Source organism: Eriocheir sinensis, unplaced genomic scaffold, assembly GCF_024679095.1.
Source record: "Eriocheir sinensis breed Jianghai 21 unplaced genomic scaffold, ASM2467909v1 Scaffold72, whole genome shotgun sequence".
NCBI lineage: Eukaryota > Metazoa > Arthropoda > Malacostraca > Decapoda > Varunidae > Eriocheir > Eriocheir sinensis.
Genome location: NW_026112076.1, coordinates 355,361 through 372,067, shown reverse-complemented (window position 1 = coordinate 372,067; position 16,707 = coordinate 355,361). Strand labels below are relative to the sequence as shown.

Below are 16,707 nucleotides of genomic sequence, written 5' to 3'. Positions count from 1 at the left end.
AGCGCCCTTCAGGCATCTTTTGTGCCCCATGGTGCTTCTCCAGCGCTCACCCACCCACCCCTCCTCCATCCTGCCGTTCCGCTGGTACGGCGACTGAGACACGCACACCGTGTGACACACTACACAGACTCAGTAAACACTCAAACACAGTGCGACACATTACTGAGACACAGTGCCACACACTCAGTGCATACGCCACTCACAGACTCAGTGTACACGCCATACAGACTCAGTGTATACACCACCACACACCACACAGACTCAGAAAGACACGCAAACACAGTGTGACACCCCACTGGGATTACTAGCTGCCCCCTGGATTAACCACCGCCTCCTGGACCTACCACCGCCCACTTGGATTACCTTACTCTCCTGTGGATCCTCATATATAGTGCAGTGTGTCCAGCAACAGTTCAGTGCAGCATGTCCCCAGCAACAGTTAGTGTCACAGTGTCACCTACTAAGCGTACAGTTTTGTGTTACAGTGCCTCTTTGAACACTGGTTCACTCCCCGAGCCACAGAGGCCCCTGGCACGTGCCAGCGCCTACAGTACACGCAGTTCGTTTTACTCTCACGGACTGCCGCGGCTCCTGGCACATGCTAGCGCCCCTAACTTTTCAACTCGCTGTGGCCCCCGGCTCGCTGGCATCTAGCGCCTTCCCACGCAGTCGTTCGACGCACTCACGACTGCCGCGGCTCCTGGCATATGCTTGCGCCTCTCAATTCTCAACCGGCTGTGGTCTCTGGCACGCTGGCATCTAGCGCCTTACCACGCAGTCATTCGACGCCCTCACGGACTGCCGAGGCCCCTGACACGCTGGCAGCTGGCGCCTTTAATACACGCAGTCGTTCTACTCTCACCGACTGCCGAGGCCCCTGACACGCTGTCAGCTAGCGCCTTCACACGCAGTTCCCTCGACGCACTCTATGACTGCCGTGGCCCCCGGCGCGTTTACGCCAGTGCCTATTGCCCATCTCCACGCCGCTCGACTTCACCATACCTGACGACGACATGCAACTCTTCCTCTACTACGGCGGTGTCCTTCAGAGCACCACTCTTCTGCTCAGGACCCGTCTACGTGGTTCGCGATTCGGGAGTGCGGATTCAAGCCTTCCAGGATCTATTAAACAGCCAACCACTCAACTTACCGCAGCCCACCTCACGCAGCCCACCTCACGCAGCCCACCTCACGCAGCCCACCTTACGCAGCCCACCTCATGCAGCCCACCTCATGCAGCCCACCTCACGCTGCTCAACTCCTCGCTGCTCAACCCTTCAGCTCGACTCACCGTAGCTGTCTCCTACGCGCTACTCACTCCAGCTCGACTCACCGTAGCTGTTGTCACCGCATTACTCACTCCAGCTCGACTCACCGTAGCTGTTGTCACTGCATTACTCACTCCAGCTCGACTCACCGTAGCTGTTGTCACTGCATTACTCACTCCAGCTCGACTCACCGTAGCTGTTGTCACTGCATTACTCACTCCAGCTCGACTCACCGTAGCTGTTGTCACTGCATTACTCACTCCAGCTCGACTCACCGTAGCTGTTGTCACTGCATTACTCACTCCAGCTCGACTCACCGTAGCTGTTGTCACTGCACTACTCACTCCAGCTCGACTCACCGTAGCTGTTGTCACTGCACTACTCACTCCAGCTCGACTCACCGTAGCTGTTGTCACTGCACTACTCACTCCAGCTCGACTCACCGTAGCTGTTGTCACTGCACTACTCACCCAGCTCGACTCACCGTAGCTGTTGTCACTGCATTACTCACTCCAGCTCGACTCACCGTAGCTGTTGTCACTGCACTACTCGCCCCAGCTCGACTCACCGTAGCTGAACTACTCAACGCAACTCTACTCAGCGCAACTTACCGCGCACCTCAACGCACCTCCTCAGCGCAACTTACCGCGCATCTCGACACAACTCTACACAACGCTACTCATCGCAACGCATCACCGTCTGCCACAGCGCCCCAGCACCAGGGAAGATTTCGTTCCTCCTTCCTCGTCACTTGGGGGGAGTAATCTGTAGCAGTCACCGCTCAAATTCCGTGTTCCTTCCCCTCAGTGACAAGAAAATGGGGTGCTGCAAAGAGACTAAGATTCTCAGTGTTTTCATGTAATGTCCATCGTCACTGTGTCTGCCAGTCTGTCTTGTCGCGTCTTCATCGTTAACTCTCCTTGTATTCGTTTACCTTTGACTGTCCGTCCACGTTCTCTTGTCGTCCACCGTTACACATTGTTCCACACATACACCAACACTTAAATGTTAACCTACACAAACAACATTCACACAAACGCATACACAAACAAACACCTATCATATGTGTTGTCCTTGTCGTGATGAGCTCTGTAAGTTTTGTCCAATAAAGTAACCCTGGCGGATATGACTTTCTCTATCCGTGAACCGATTAGCACTTAGAACACTCGCTACCACCAACAGCATCAACTGCATCTAATGTGAATGCCAATGAAAAACAAACTAGCTCATCTGCTATCAAGCAGCCATCATCTACACCAAAGAACAAAGGTGCCTACAAGAAGCGTCGCGGCAATCTTGAACATGATGACGTGGATGAGCAACTGATGGGGGAGCTACGGAAGATGCGAGAACAAGCAGTTAGTAAGGAAAAAGAAGAATCTGACTCAGATCGTCTTTTTCTGCTGAGTCTTCTCCCTCTCATGAAACAACTGTCACCTATGGACAACCTTGATGCTAAAATTGAAATCCAGCAGATCTTTCGAAGAAAACTTGCAGCGAATAAGAAGTCTAGCTACGGTTACAGTACTGCCTCTCAACCAGCAACATCTGCTCGAGAAACACCATCACGACATGCATATGCACAACCAGCACCATATGCATATGAAACACAAGCACCATATGCATATGAAACAACATCACCATACGCTAGTCAGAGGACATCACCAATATGTCATGAAACGTCATTACTCCATGACCTTGATACACCAGCATTTGATTAAGCAACAGCGTCAGCATGTAATCATAAAACGCTGTATTTAGACACTAGTAAGGTGTTGTTGAAGCATTAACTTGCTTTTAATTGTTAAGTGAAAGTCTGTAATTTTCATTTCATTATTTTTATTTTTCATTATGTAGCTAATGAATGGTGTAATATTTCCCTTAATAGGTTTTTAGTTCAATATTACTTATGTACTTATTTATTTTGAATATTAACACCATATATAAATATTGGAACAATATACATTTCAAATCAAGTTTAGCTCATTTGCAATTTAAATAAACGCTCAACAAATTATTGAAGAGTTTTATAAGTTATTGCCTTACCTTAGATAAATGGCCAGTCTTTCTTCTGCTTCAATAGCACGACGGTAATTAGTATTTTGCTTCTGAATGGAGAGCCTCAGTAACTCGACCAACTGCTTAAATTTCTCCTTGTCAATCCTGAAGAAATCATGAAATTTATCTGGATTATTGAGCAAATCTGGGAACAAATGTGCAAATGTCCCAAATTGTGCTCTCCTGCTATTAATGGGATGCATCCACATATTCCTTTGTTTCCTACGCCTTCTACGCCGCTGCAACAACAACAATGTTATTCTTGCTAGGTCACTGACGTCCATCTCGCACGAAGGCTTATTGCATACTAGATGACCTGAATGAAAAGTAAGCTGATGGCGTTGGTTGGAACGGTGTTCATTCAAAAAGAATTGAATGACGTGAATTGAATGGAATTGAATTGAATGTTTTGGTGGGACCGAACCCTTCGGGTGCGTACCCACCAAACCATTCAATTCAATTTGAAGGCACCCTTCTGACTGAAACATTTCCCACAAACTTCACACTCATGACTTTTTGCATCAGTGTGTGTAACAAGGTGTAATTTGAGGTAGCCTTCCGACTGAAATATTTCCCACAAACTTCACACTCATGATTTCTTTCACCAGTGTGTGTAAGAATGTGTAATTTGAGGGTACCCTTCTGACTGAAACATTTCCCACAAACTTGACACTCATGATTTCTTTCACCAGTGTGTGTGTAAGAGTGTGTAATTTGAGGGTACCCTTCTGACTGAAACATTTTCCACAAACTTCACACTCATGATTTCTTTCACCAGTGTGTGTAAGAGTGTGTAATTTGAGGGTACCCTTCCGACTGAAACATTTTCCACAAACTTCACACTCATGATTTCTTTCACCAGTGTGTATAAGGGTGTGTAATTTGAGGGGACCCTTCTGAATGAAACATTTTCCACAAACTTCACACTCATGATTTCTTTCACCAGTGTGTGTAAGTGTGTAATTTGAGGGTATCCTTCCGGCTGAAACATTTTCCACAAACTTCACACTCATGATTTCTTTCACCACTGTGTGTAAGGGTGTGTTTCTTGAGGGTACCCTTCTGACTGAAACATTTCCCACAAACTTCACACTCATGATTTCTTGCACTGGTGTGTGTAAGGGTGTGTGTGTTGAGGTGGCCCTTCTGATTGAAACATTTCACAAACTTCACACTCATGGTTTCTTGCACGAGTGTGTTTAAGGGTGTGATGTTTGGGGTTACTACTATTACTAAACCTTATGCCACACTCCCGACTTTCATGAGGTCTTACACCAGAGTGTGTGGGTGTATTTGTTGAGGTCATCCTTCCCTGCATGTCTTTTCTCACACTCTTGGCTTTGGTCAGTAAACTTGCTCTCGTTCTCAGATATTCTCACTTCTGAAATTCAAACTTCCCCCTTTGTGGATGAAGAGGCCAGCAGTTGTTGTTGTTGGTGGTGGTTGTGTTGGTGTTTTTTTTTTATCACTCCTGAACCTCACACCAGTAGCAGTCTGCTCCTGCTGATCCCAGCCACTCCAGCTGCTGTCCCGCCTTGCAGCCTCCACTGCAACACTACTCTGGATGTGAGGAGTTGGGTGGGCTTGAGGAACCTCAGGGATGCTGGAGAAGGCGGCGAGGTTGCTTCAAAGCCACACTCAGTGACCAACTGAGCAGGCAAGGCGAGGGATGCACCAAGGAGTCCTGAAGTCAGCGGCAGCAGGGACGGAACAAATACTGACCACAGCAACTGTCTCGATGCCTCACTTCAACACTAACACCAGTGGTGGACATTGGGACACAAAGTCATGTGCTGAAAAAAGAAAAAAAAAAGACTGGTAAGGAAACTGAGGTTGGTGGGAGGGATCAGGGCGGTGGTGGGTGCACCGAAGGCAAGGCACAGGCCACTGGGTCAGGCAAATAGTGCGTGTACTGATAATAAACTAATGCAATAATATATTCATTGATAAATATGTCTTTTGAACTAACCTAAATAAATCTGAAGTGATATTCGTAACAATACTAAGTCAGAACTACACGTAAATGGACAATATCCAGCGACGAAAGCTGCAAGCTTGATAGTTTTAAGGTCTGTTAACACATTAATCGCGTTTGGCAACTCAGCGCTCTTGCCTGCTCCGCGGAACTTTCACGGCGCCCACCACGCCAGTGTCCGTTGGACTTTTGCAGAGAAAGGAGTTATGTATCCTTATGAGAGGATAGCCTGTAGTATAGTGTAAAAATCCACGGTACAAATATATACCAAATCGCGGACCACTAATATTTTTTCCCTCTGCCGCATATTGGTGCACCAATGTACCAGGCATGGGTTTGCGCATATATGTACCAGTTCGCGAAGCACTGACGATATAGTCTTGTTCTGCTATTCGGTGTAGTTTTTATGATTATTATACGAGTTAGTGTCGATACAATATCTTACATTTTGATGAGCTGTACATAAAAAAACAATTAATAATGTTTTTTTACCCTCCTTTTCAACAGAAATGAACCCGACCGTATTTTAAGGAGGGCAATCGGATACCTCACCTGGTGATTCAGATGATTCAAATTTTTTGTCACTTCAGATGACCCAGATGATGAGCTCTCCGAGGAAAGTGACGGGTTAGAAACAGATGAAGAGCAGGATGGGGAACATTATTCTCTTCTCTGTTATGAGCAAAATTTTAATTTATTAGGAATTTTTTTTTACGTTATTTGTGGAGTGGTATTTCCCTCTACAGTTCTGTAAAATACACTTCAAACATTGGGATAATCTAATATTCCAAGTACTAGTAAGTAGTGATCTGGAGCATTATTTTTTGTTATGAAAGCAAAATTTTCATTTTTTAGGATTTTTTTTTTTTTTTACGTTGTTTGATATGAGGGGCATTTGCCTCTATAGTTGATTACTGTAACATAATGAAATGCTTATATTTGGAAGCAAATTGTCACCAAACTTTAAATGTATTTTGGATGCCTTTACATAGCTATATATTTATTACCTTATCATTTTGAACTTATTACCTGGTACCATTGCAACACATCTGCAGTCATAATAAATACAAATTTACCCATAAATTGTTTATATACTCATGTTTGTAAAAGTTTATAGAAAGGGCTATTCGGGCCACAGATGTACCAATATGCAACAAGTGAAATATCTGCTCAGCACAATGGCGGCCCAGTAAGTGAACAAGGTATAAACAATCATATGTGAAGATTTCATGACAATCAAATGAATACAAATGGCAAGACACATGAAATGGAAAAAAATCTTAAGGAGCCAAAATCTTGAGAATTTGTTTTTTACAGTTAAAAAAATTTCACATAATCGACAAAACGTCTGACAGTCTTTTGTAAGGTATCAATATAATATCCGAATAAACGGAAATTTTTCTCATTTTGTACATTTTTTAAAAATGTAAACAGATAACGGGAGAAAAAGTGGAGAAAATTATTAGTGAAAATAAATTTCAATTTTTTAAAGCCAGAACAAAAAATGAAAAAAATTACAAAACGAGAAATGTAGATATATACATAAAGTTTCTATGGTATATTTTTTTCAACTAAAGTCTGAAACAAAAATAAGATGTTATGCTTTGTTTGAGTCTCCTCTACACATTCACCCAAATTTCACAAAATTCACAGAATGTCATACACTTACACCAACAAACAACATACTAAAATTTCAAAGCCATAGGACATACTGTGTGCCCAGGAGGGACCCCCCCGGGCGCCCTCCTTAACCCGAGAACGTTGGCAGACCCTTTTTTAGGCTTTCACGAGTCGTGGCTGTGGTACGGTGGACCCTAAAAAGGGCTCGCCATAAAACGCCTAATTTGAGCTAATTGTAGGCGGTGGTGGCATAGCGCAACCCACCATGAATGCCCTAGTTCATTGTGGTGGGTGGGTGATCTTGAGGTTGGCTTTTTTTGTCATAGGTGGTGCTGTAAGGTTATGGCATACTGAATTAGCTATCCATACAGTGATCACTTGGCAAATTCTCTATAGTACACAACAAGCGACTCTCGGCTAGATGCCACGCATCACGAGACTGTTTATTTTGTAAAAAACATCACCCAAAAGTATGGATTTTGAGTAAAATTAAATATTTTGAACGGTTTTATGGTTATGAGAGGAGTACTTTGATGTACGTTTCATGCTCTTTTCTTAGTCTCAAAACGCAGAGTAGTTTTGTCGTTTTTCGGGGAAGTATCGGCGTTCCCATAGCCGAAGCCTACGGGTTAATAAGGCAGTGAGGCCGCTGATTGGGTGAGCGCTGGCGATGACGTCATTGGACTCCCAGCGAATCACAAGCGTGTTTTCAGAGCTCAGCCAATCGTAACGCTTCATCTGTGGCTTTAAATGACCCGCTCTCTCTTTTGTTTCTTTCTTTTCCAAGGTACGTATTTTGAGCTAACAAGGAGTAAAGGAGGAAAAAAGTGAGCTCCAGGGCAGCATGACCCAACTATAATGGCACCACTATAAACAGTTGCCTGCGCAATGACAGGCTCGGGGCCGACCATTAGGCTCAGATGGATAGTTTATCGGCGCCATAAACCACATAAAAAAAAAAATCTCCACGGATCGGAACAAATAAGCGCTTCTTCAGTGTTTTCAATACCTCGAGTTTCGACTCTCGAGTTTTGCGCTATACCTTCGGAATGAGGGGAGCACGAAACTCGAGAGGGTACTGTAGTCATAACATAAATACTGGCCTAAGGCAAAACCTTCTCTTTCATCGTACTTTATTTATCCTTAAATATACACATTTTTTTGTGGGTAATAAATAGCCATAGGAAGAGTGGTGGTTGGCCCAAGCCCGACGTGGTGCAGGCAAGTGTTTATACTGGCGCCGTCTATTCTTGGCTCATGCTGCGCCCGGAAGCTCATTCTTGATTTCCCTTTGACAGTTCCTTTAGAGTCCACGTTGATGGGTGGTCTTCAGGACAGCATGTGGGTGGTCTTGGGCCACTCGGCGGTGACTGAAAAATCCCAGGTGGTAGCGGCGGATTCGAACCCAAATCATCCACGACGCAGTGAATACTGGACCGGCACGCTAACCACTCAGCCACCGCCTTGGATACCAACAGAAAAATGATGTATTTGTTATGTGTTGTCTTAAAATAAGTCTGTAAAGAAGGCGACGCAATGTCCCTCCCCCTTCCTCCACCAGCAGTGGGCAGCGGCTGTCAGTCATGGCAGGCCACATAAATTTTAGGGCTGGGTTAGGCTAGGTTAGGACAACAACAGGTCTTTGAACAAAAATAAATTTGAATTAATAAGATATGGGGAAAATGGCCACCTCAAGATCACAGTGCCAGGTGAAAGGTCAAGAAATTGCAGATAAGAGCTCCGTGCATGACCTGGGGGTACTAGTTAGTAATGACTTTTCACCCACTGAGCACATTGACATCACAAGGACGGCCAGCAGGATGACAGGACTCTGCACCTTCAAGACGAGGGAACCCGAACACCTCCTCCCGCTCTGTAAGTCCCTGGTGTTGTCGAAAATGGAATACCTGTGCCATCTGTGGTCCCACACAAAATGTACAATATCAAGCGACTGGAACAGACACAAAGGGTCTTCACAAGGAAGCTGAACTCGATGAATAATCTGAGCAACTGGGACAGACTCAAGATTCTGCAACTCTACTCCTCCAAGGACGAAGAGATAGTACTACATAATTAACACTGAAGAAGCAAGTGCCTAACCCATCACCACAAACTGAAGGAGGGATAACACGCCAGACACCCCCCTAATTTGGCCGCACCTGCTCCAGAACATCCATTGAAACAGTCAGTCAATGTCTTAGGTCCATACATGCTGCCAGCTTTAGCAACGAGGGACCAAGACTATTCAACTGCCTGCCCAGGGGCATCAGGGACACCTCAAACTGCAGCATGGAGACCTTCATAAGAAAATTTGACCTGTTTCTGCAGGGGATCCCTGATGAGCTCCCTTTCCTACACGCGACTACTCCAAGGGTGGCAGAGAGTAGCTCCCTCCCTGACCAGCTGAGGCACATTAGGGACCGCTTTCACAGTCATTTTGTTTGTTTTTATCGTTACAAATGGCGGTGATTGCCGCTATAGTATTTCCACGTAAAACTGGCCTATGGGGTTGTGGCGGCTGCGGGGTGAGCCCAGCCCCGCACCTTACCACATACTCTCAACACCTCTCACCTCTACCACTACCCCATAGGCCAGTTTCACGTGGAAAAATATGCGTTGATCACCGCCATTGGTAACGATCAAAACAAATAAAGTGAAAGCGGCCCTAGGAGTAGGGAACAGTGTTGGGGCGGTGGACTCCCAAGTCGCCCAAAGTGAACATCACCTACACTGCAACAAGACAAGACCCATAACTTAAAATAAAGTTAGTTCCGTATTGGACACTCACCCTGGGGGGCGGCCTGCACGCCGAGGGGGAGCTCCTCCTCCACGAGAAACACTGCCAGGGCACTTAAGGGCACGCGGCGGACCTCGACCTTGATCTTGATGTCACAGGGGACTTGTTTGCTTCCTCCTCCTCTTCTTCTTCTCCTTCCTTTATAGCTTCTTGGGTCCTTCTTGATTGTTTGACTTTTCTGTCTCCCTATATTCAGACTTACCTATTTTCTCCTTTCCGATTGACCTATTTTTTAACTTTTTTTATTTTATTTCCCTGTTTTCCTCTTTTCCCTTCTCCTCTTGTTTATCTGCAACAATAAACTATCAATCAATCAAATATCCTCTTTGTACATCTTCTTAGGTCCTTCTTGAGTCTTTATTTTTTTCTTTGTACCTATATTCAGATTTTCCTGTTTTTTTCTTCTAATTTAGTACATATTTTTTCCCCATTTTTCTTTTATTTCCGTATTTTCTTCTTCTTTTGATCTGATCTGCTTCTTTTTTCTCTTCTTCACACTATATTCAGGTTTTCCTATTTTCCGATTTGCCTATTTTTCCTATTTTTTCTTCTTTTCTTTCTAACTGGAGACTTTTTATGCCCTAAGTTGTTGTCTTTTTATGCATTTTATTTATGGTCTTTTATTTCTTGTATTTTCTTTTCCGCTTAGTTTTATCCTTGGAGGAATAATACATGGAGTGGCCCTCAGCGGGTCGCTCTCTTGGAGGAAGATTCTTCCTCCTCTTGAGCATGCATTGCCTAACTTTGTAATAAACTACCGATGAAGTCCTTAAAGCCCCGGACCTGACAACGTATATCCTATACTGCTTAACCCTAGAATGGAAACCGTTTGCCGTTTGGCACAAAAATTAAGGTGTTTTTGAAACTCGCGCTCACTGTGGTTAACCTTGGCCGAATTTTTCAACTCATTCACGGGCATGTATTAGTGCGTCGGGTGCCCTGTTGAGGAGAGGGTATCACAGTCCTCTGCTCCTCTCACTTCTCTAGTATGAGTGCCCCGTGTGCCATTCGGCACCGTGTTTCCAGTAACGTTATTTTTGTTGTCAAATAAAGTTTTGGAAGTGGCCATTTTGACCCAGGTGTGACGACATGTAGGAATTTTTTTTTGGGGGGGTGAGTATACATTAGCCTTTGTACTTCACAAAAACACTACAGAAGTTTTTTATTTTTTATTCGGTGATGCGTGATAACGTCCATGTTACGAGACAGATCGTTCAATGAGTATGACTTGGCAGCATTTATTTGGTGTGAGGACGTACTTTCATCACGTTGCAAGCAGGAGAATCGCCATTTTCCTTTGTCATTCGGTACATGGTTTCCTGGCGCCGTATGATCAACCATTCGTATCTCACCATTTGGTCCTAATTCCTCCATTGTGGTCGCAAGTGCTGCTCCGTACGTGCGATGTTCAAACAAAGATTACATATAAAAGAAAGACAGGAAAGCTGAACGAAACTCTGTGAGCAGCAGGCGTCGGCTCGTTAGATGGCCTTGGTGTAATACCGACACCCAGGACCAAGACCAAGACCCCAAGACATGAAAACATTGAGGCAGAGAATGAGTATCAGAATACATGGTCAGATTATGTAAGGCAACAGAGGGTCACTAAACGGAAGATTAGGGAGACATTTTTTCTCAAGGTAAATATTTAACGTGAAAGGGCTATATATAAGAGTGTGATTGAGGCTCTGAAAGAAAAAGGCCTAGAAGGTGGGCGTGGATGGTATAAATTCTTGAGGGGTGAGAGAGTGACTGATAGTGAAACCGTGGAATGCTTGAAAGTAAATGGTGAGGATATCAGGGACACAGATAGAAAGAAAGAGTGTATAAAAGGTTTCTGGGAAGAGATTGGAGGGTTGGGTGAAGTTTTTGAGTGTGAGAGAGGGATGTGTAACGCTTGAGAGGAAGGATGCGGATGAGCTGAATGAGAGAATTAGCAGAGAGGAAGTCGAGGTATGTTTGAAGAAGCAGAAGAATTGCAAGGCAGCAGGACTGGATGAGATCCCGTATGAATTGTATAAGAATGGAGGTGAGGTGGTGATAGACAGGATGACTGTGCTGTTCAACTGTGTATGGGAGAATGAGAGAGTGGCTCGGGAATGGAACGAATGCAGAGTGACTCTGATACAGAAGGGAGGACATAGGAGTAAGAAAGAGCTGAAGAATTATAGACCGATAGCCCTGTTTATGTACAGTATATATTCTAAGTAATTATTTTCAGTATGGTGAATATAGTTGTATATATGGCTCATATCATAAATAAATGTTCTCTGGTGTGTGTGTGTGTGCGCCATAATTCCCTGTGGCATTTTTTCCGGTGCCATTTCTTCCTGTATTCCAGGCAACCAGACGTTATACTACGAAATGTGGTCAAACCTCTTTGTGTGTGTGTGTGAGAGAGAGAGAGAGAGAGAGAGAGAGAGAGAGAGAGAGAGAGAGAGAGAGAGAGAGAGAGAGAGAGAGAGAGAGAGAGAGAGAGAGAGAGAGAGAGAGAGAGAGAGAGAGAGAGAGAGAGAGACAGACAGACAGACAGACAGACAGACAGACACACACACACACACACACACACACACACCTCGGATCTGCTGCACCCTTTGGCTGTCTCGACAGACAGACAGACAGACAGACAGACAGACACACACACACACACACACACACACACACACACACACCTCGGATCTGCTGCACCCTTTGGCGGTCTCGACAGACAGACAGACAGACAGACACACACACACCCACAAACACAGAGAGAGAGAGAGAGAGAGAGAGAGAGAGAGAGAGCAGGAGGTGGTTTGAAACACACACACACACACACACACACACACACACACACACACACACACACACACACACACACACACACACAGAGAGAGAGAGAGAGAGAGAGAGAGAGAGAGAGAGAGAGAGAGAGAGAGAGAGAGAGAGAGAGAGAGAGAGAGAGAGAGAGAGATGCACTCAGATTTGATCATATGTGCTGGACTCGCGACCGCTAAATGCATCACCCTTTACAACAGTAGTTCTTAATTAACGAAACATGCTGGAAAACTTTTAAATAGCATCTGACATCTCTCCTAGGCAAACGTGTACATTACTTATAGCAATGGCAGTGTACCCCTCCCTTCTTTCTCTCCACTGAGTGCGTACACTCAGTAGTGTTAAATATCCTGGAGTACACCTATAACATATTCATATTGTTAACCTTTTAATCCCATACACTGATGTTATTTCCGTACCACTACACTACATTGTTTTCTGTTTGGTGTCCTCACTCCAAAGTCTGTTGTTTCTTTTCATAACTTAACGTTTACTTTTCTCACCGTTGAATGGAGCTGGTTTTGTTATTGTCATGTTGGGACATTATGAAAAAGAATGGGCTTAGTAGCAAAACCTGGATTTAGATTAAGGGAAATCTAGTATTTTTTGTAAGTTGGATTTCTTTCAGTAACAATGCCTAGATTTTGATTCAAGGAAATATATTTTTTTCTGAAAGTTGGATTTCTTTCACTGGTGAGTCTCACTCCTGTTAGTCTGAAAGAGGGTACGAAAAATGCTATCAGACCCCGAGAGGGTACCAGCACTAAAGGTTATATATCACTATTACGGAATGTGTGTGTGTGTGTGTGTAATTCACCGTTGTCTGCTGCAGCCTCTGACGAGACAGCCAAACATTACTCTACAGAACGAGCTCAGAGCTCATTATTTCCGATCTTTGGATAAGTCTGAGACCACCACACCACCACACACCCCATCCCCTTACCCAAGGGGGACAGTAACCCCTCGCATTGTCAGCGAAAAATCCCACCTGGGTCATGCGGGTTTTGAACACGGCTCAGCGAGACGCGAAGCCGATGCTCTCCCACTGAACTATCGAGAGGTGTGTGTGTGTGTGTGTGTGTGTGTGTGTGTGGGTGGGTGTAAGTGTGTCGGATCCAAGTACTAAATTCGTCTGTAGTCGTAAGTGTAGCATTGGAGAGAAGGGGGACAGCTCACAGTTCCAGTCACGAATGCTTCTTCTAGATAGAAAACATGATTCTAAACGCGATTTCTCCCTATAATAGCCTTGATATTTATTATACGTAATTACAGGTGTCCTGTGACTTTGAATGTCTACATCCGGCTGACGACGAAAGACAAAGTGAAAAAAGACAGACTGATGGAAAAGTATCCATGCTTTGTAACGCTAAAGGGTCTTCACAACCACTCTCTTCAGTCTGCAGAAGCCCTCAACCAACTTAGGATTCTTCCCGAAACAAAAGAAACTTTCATCAAGTATTTTGAGCAAGGTAATTGTGTTATTATATAACTGTAGTAATATATATATATATATATATATATATATATATATATATATATATATATATATATATATATATATATATATATATATATATATATATATATATATATATATACACACACACACACACACACATACGAGTATATAGATATATATATATATATATATATATATATATATATATATATATATATATATATATATATATATATATATATATATATATATATATATATAGTGTGTGTTATTCATTTGTCGGCTGCAGCCTCTGACGAGACAGCCAGACGTTACCCTACAGATACGAGCTCAGAGCTCATTATTTCCGATCTTTGGATAAGTCTGAGACCACCACACACCCCATCCCCTTACCCAAGGGGGACAGTAACCCCTCGCATTGTCAGCGAAAAATCCCACTTGGGTTTGCGGGAATTGAACACGGCTCTGCGAGACGCAAGGCCGATCCGCTTCCACTGAGCTATCGAGAGGTGTCTGAACTATCGAGAGGTGTGTGTGTGTGTGTGTGTGTGTGTGCGCCAGTGCATAATATTGACATTTCCCTTGTACAATTTGCAGGAATGTCAGTACCTCAAGCATCAAGACATCATGTACTAAAGTTGGGGCTGTGTGATGATCTATATGGCCAGGCAAATCATGCAATCAACCCATCGGTCCGAGCTCTACATCACATGAGGCAACGATGGATCAATGAACAACATGGGGGACTTGATAACTTATCCATGGCAGATTGCATTAGCAAATATGCCGCAAACAACCCAGAAGTGACAATAATACAGGACATAGAAGAAAGTCGCTTTTCTGTGGTGCTGGTAACTCCTTTCATGAGGAGAGTGCACACTCAGTTCAGAGAGGCTGGAGAAATCGTCTTCGTGGATGGCACAGGATGTGTTGATCAGCTCAATACATCTGTGATACCCTTCCTCTGCGCTGGACCAGCAGGAGCTGCTCCTCTTGCTCTGCTGTTTACATCTTCCCTAGATGCAGCAATGCTTACGAAAGGTGAGAGCATGTTTATCAAATGTATAGCGTGATGTTTCCTTGTCTATTGTTCAGCCTAACACAATTACCGAGCACCTGTATTATCCCGTTGTGTGTGTGTGTGTGTGTGTGTGTGTGTGTTTTGAGAGAGAGAGAGAGAGAGAGAGAGAGAGAGAGAGAGAGAGAGAGAGAGAGAGAGAGAGAGAGAGAGAGAGAGAGAGAGAGAGAGAGAGAGAGAGAGAGAGAGAGAGAGATTCGTATACTTCTGTAACCGCTTTTTTTTCTCATTACAGGCTTTCGTATGGTAAAACTAGCTGTCGGAGAAAATGCGTTCTATGGGACACAGTCACCAGAAACGTTCATGACCGACAACTGCAGCGCTATGAAAGGAGCCTTGGCAGCAACCTGGCCTGCAGCTCGACAGTTTTTGTGTTTTCACGTACTCCAGCAAGTGTGGCGATGGCTACTAGACTCCAAACATGCCATAAAAAAGGAGGATCGCCAGGAGATGATGGCTACCGTGAAGTCACTGGTATATGCATCATCGAAGGGTGATTTCTTCAAAGCTTGGCAAGAGTTCAAAGCTAATCCTCTTTCACAGAGGTACACCAACTTCAGCAGGTATTGTTAAATTCTATCAATCTCATTCGCTACAAAAGTTTTTTTTTAAAAGAAAAGCACATGAGCATATCATCATACCTCTCAACGTCATTATATTACTAATACTAATATTACTAATAAGTAGTAGTAGTAGTAGTAGTAGTAGTAGTAGTAGTAGCAGTAGTAGCGTATACTATACTATAGTAGCAGCAGGCGTCTCATTAATAACACTAACAACAACTATAATAATAATTATTATAGATACCACAAGCATCACTATCTATTCAGAAAACTATGCAGTAGCAATTGTTACCTACAATGAACTTATACATTTTGGTGTATTGGTGTATTAAGCTATTGATATTATTCTTTCTTCGCTTTTCAGCTATCTACAATCATTAATGGATAGGAGGGAAGAGTGGGCCATTGCGTTCAGGGAAGGTGCAATGCTACGGGGTCACCATACGAACAATTTCTGCGAGGCAACCATGTGCATCATAAAGGAAGTTGTTCTTAACAGGTAAGCATTTAAGGGAGACAATTATTTTCAATATTGCATTTTGTATACGTGGGGTTTTACAATTTATCCCCAGGTCAAATGACTGCTGGAAAAGCATGCACATAGCTTAAATGCAATTATTGATTTCCTAAAACAAATACATTAGTTTCATTTATGTAAGACTATCATTGAAGGAAGTATTAATGAATACATGTCGACTGTGGTTTATGAATTAGTTTGCAATGTGTGTGTGTGTGTGTGTGTGTGTGTGTGTATCATATTTTGTTTCATTATTTCAGATGCAAGGCATACAACCCTGTGCAACTTATTGTTTTCATGGCCGAAATATTCAACGGCTACATGAAAAAAAAGACTGGTAGACGTTGCACTAGGGAGACGGAAAGTGAAGAACATCAGTATGGGCACACTTTCCCTGGATGCAGTAACCCCCCTAGGAGGAGGAAAATTTCAAGTAGCAAGTCAGTCTAAGGCTTCAGTTCAATACAAAGTGGACATGCAAACTAGCTTTTGCGAGTGCGTTGTGGGACAGACTGGCTCGCTCTGCAAACATCAAGCCGCGTGTGCAGAGCACAGCAT

At 43.8% G+C, this 16,707-nt stretch overlaps 1 protein-coding gene across 1 annotated transcript; it reads left to right on the top strand.

Annotated features, from left to right (window-relative positions):
• The first annotated feature begins 14,459 nt into the window (after window positions 1–14,459).
• LOC126994099 (uncharacterized) lies at window positions 14,460–16,149 on the top strand. Its single transcript, XM_050853346.1, has 3 exons — window positions 14,460–15,032; window positions 15,305–15,632; window positions 15,997–16,149. The coding sequence occupies exons 1-3, from the start codon at window positions 14,591–14,593 to the stop codon at window positions 16,133–16,135; spliced, it is 909 nt and encodes a 302-aa protein (XP_050709303.1). The 5' UTR covers window positions 14,460–14,590; the 3' UTR covers window positions 16,136–16,149.
• Window positions 16,150–16,707: the final 558 nt, after the last annotated feature.

Bases quoted from the DNA above. Each gene is read 5' to 3' on its own strand.
- LOC126994099 (XM_050853346.1), top strand. From the start codon at position 14,591: ATGTCAGTACCTCAAGCATCAAGACATCATGTACTAAAGTTGGGGCTG. The intron at 15,033-15,304 runs GTGAGAGCATGT...TTCTCATTACAG, and splicing joins TGCAGCAATGCTTACGAAAG to GCTTTCGTATGGTAAAACTA. The intron at 15,633-15,996 runs GTATTGTTAAAT...TTCGCTTTTCAG, and splicing joins AGGTACACCAACTTCAGCAG to CTATCTACAATCATTAATGG.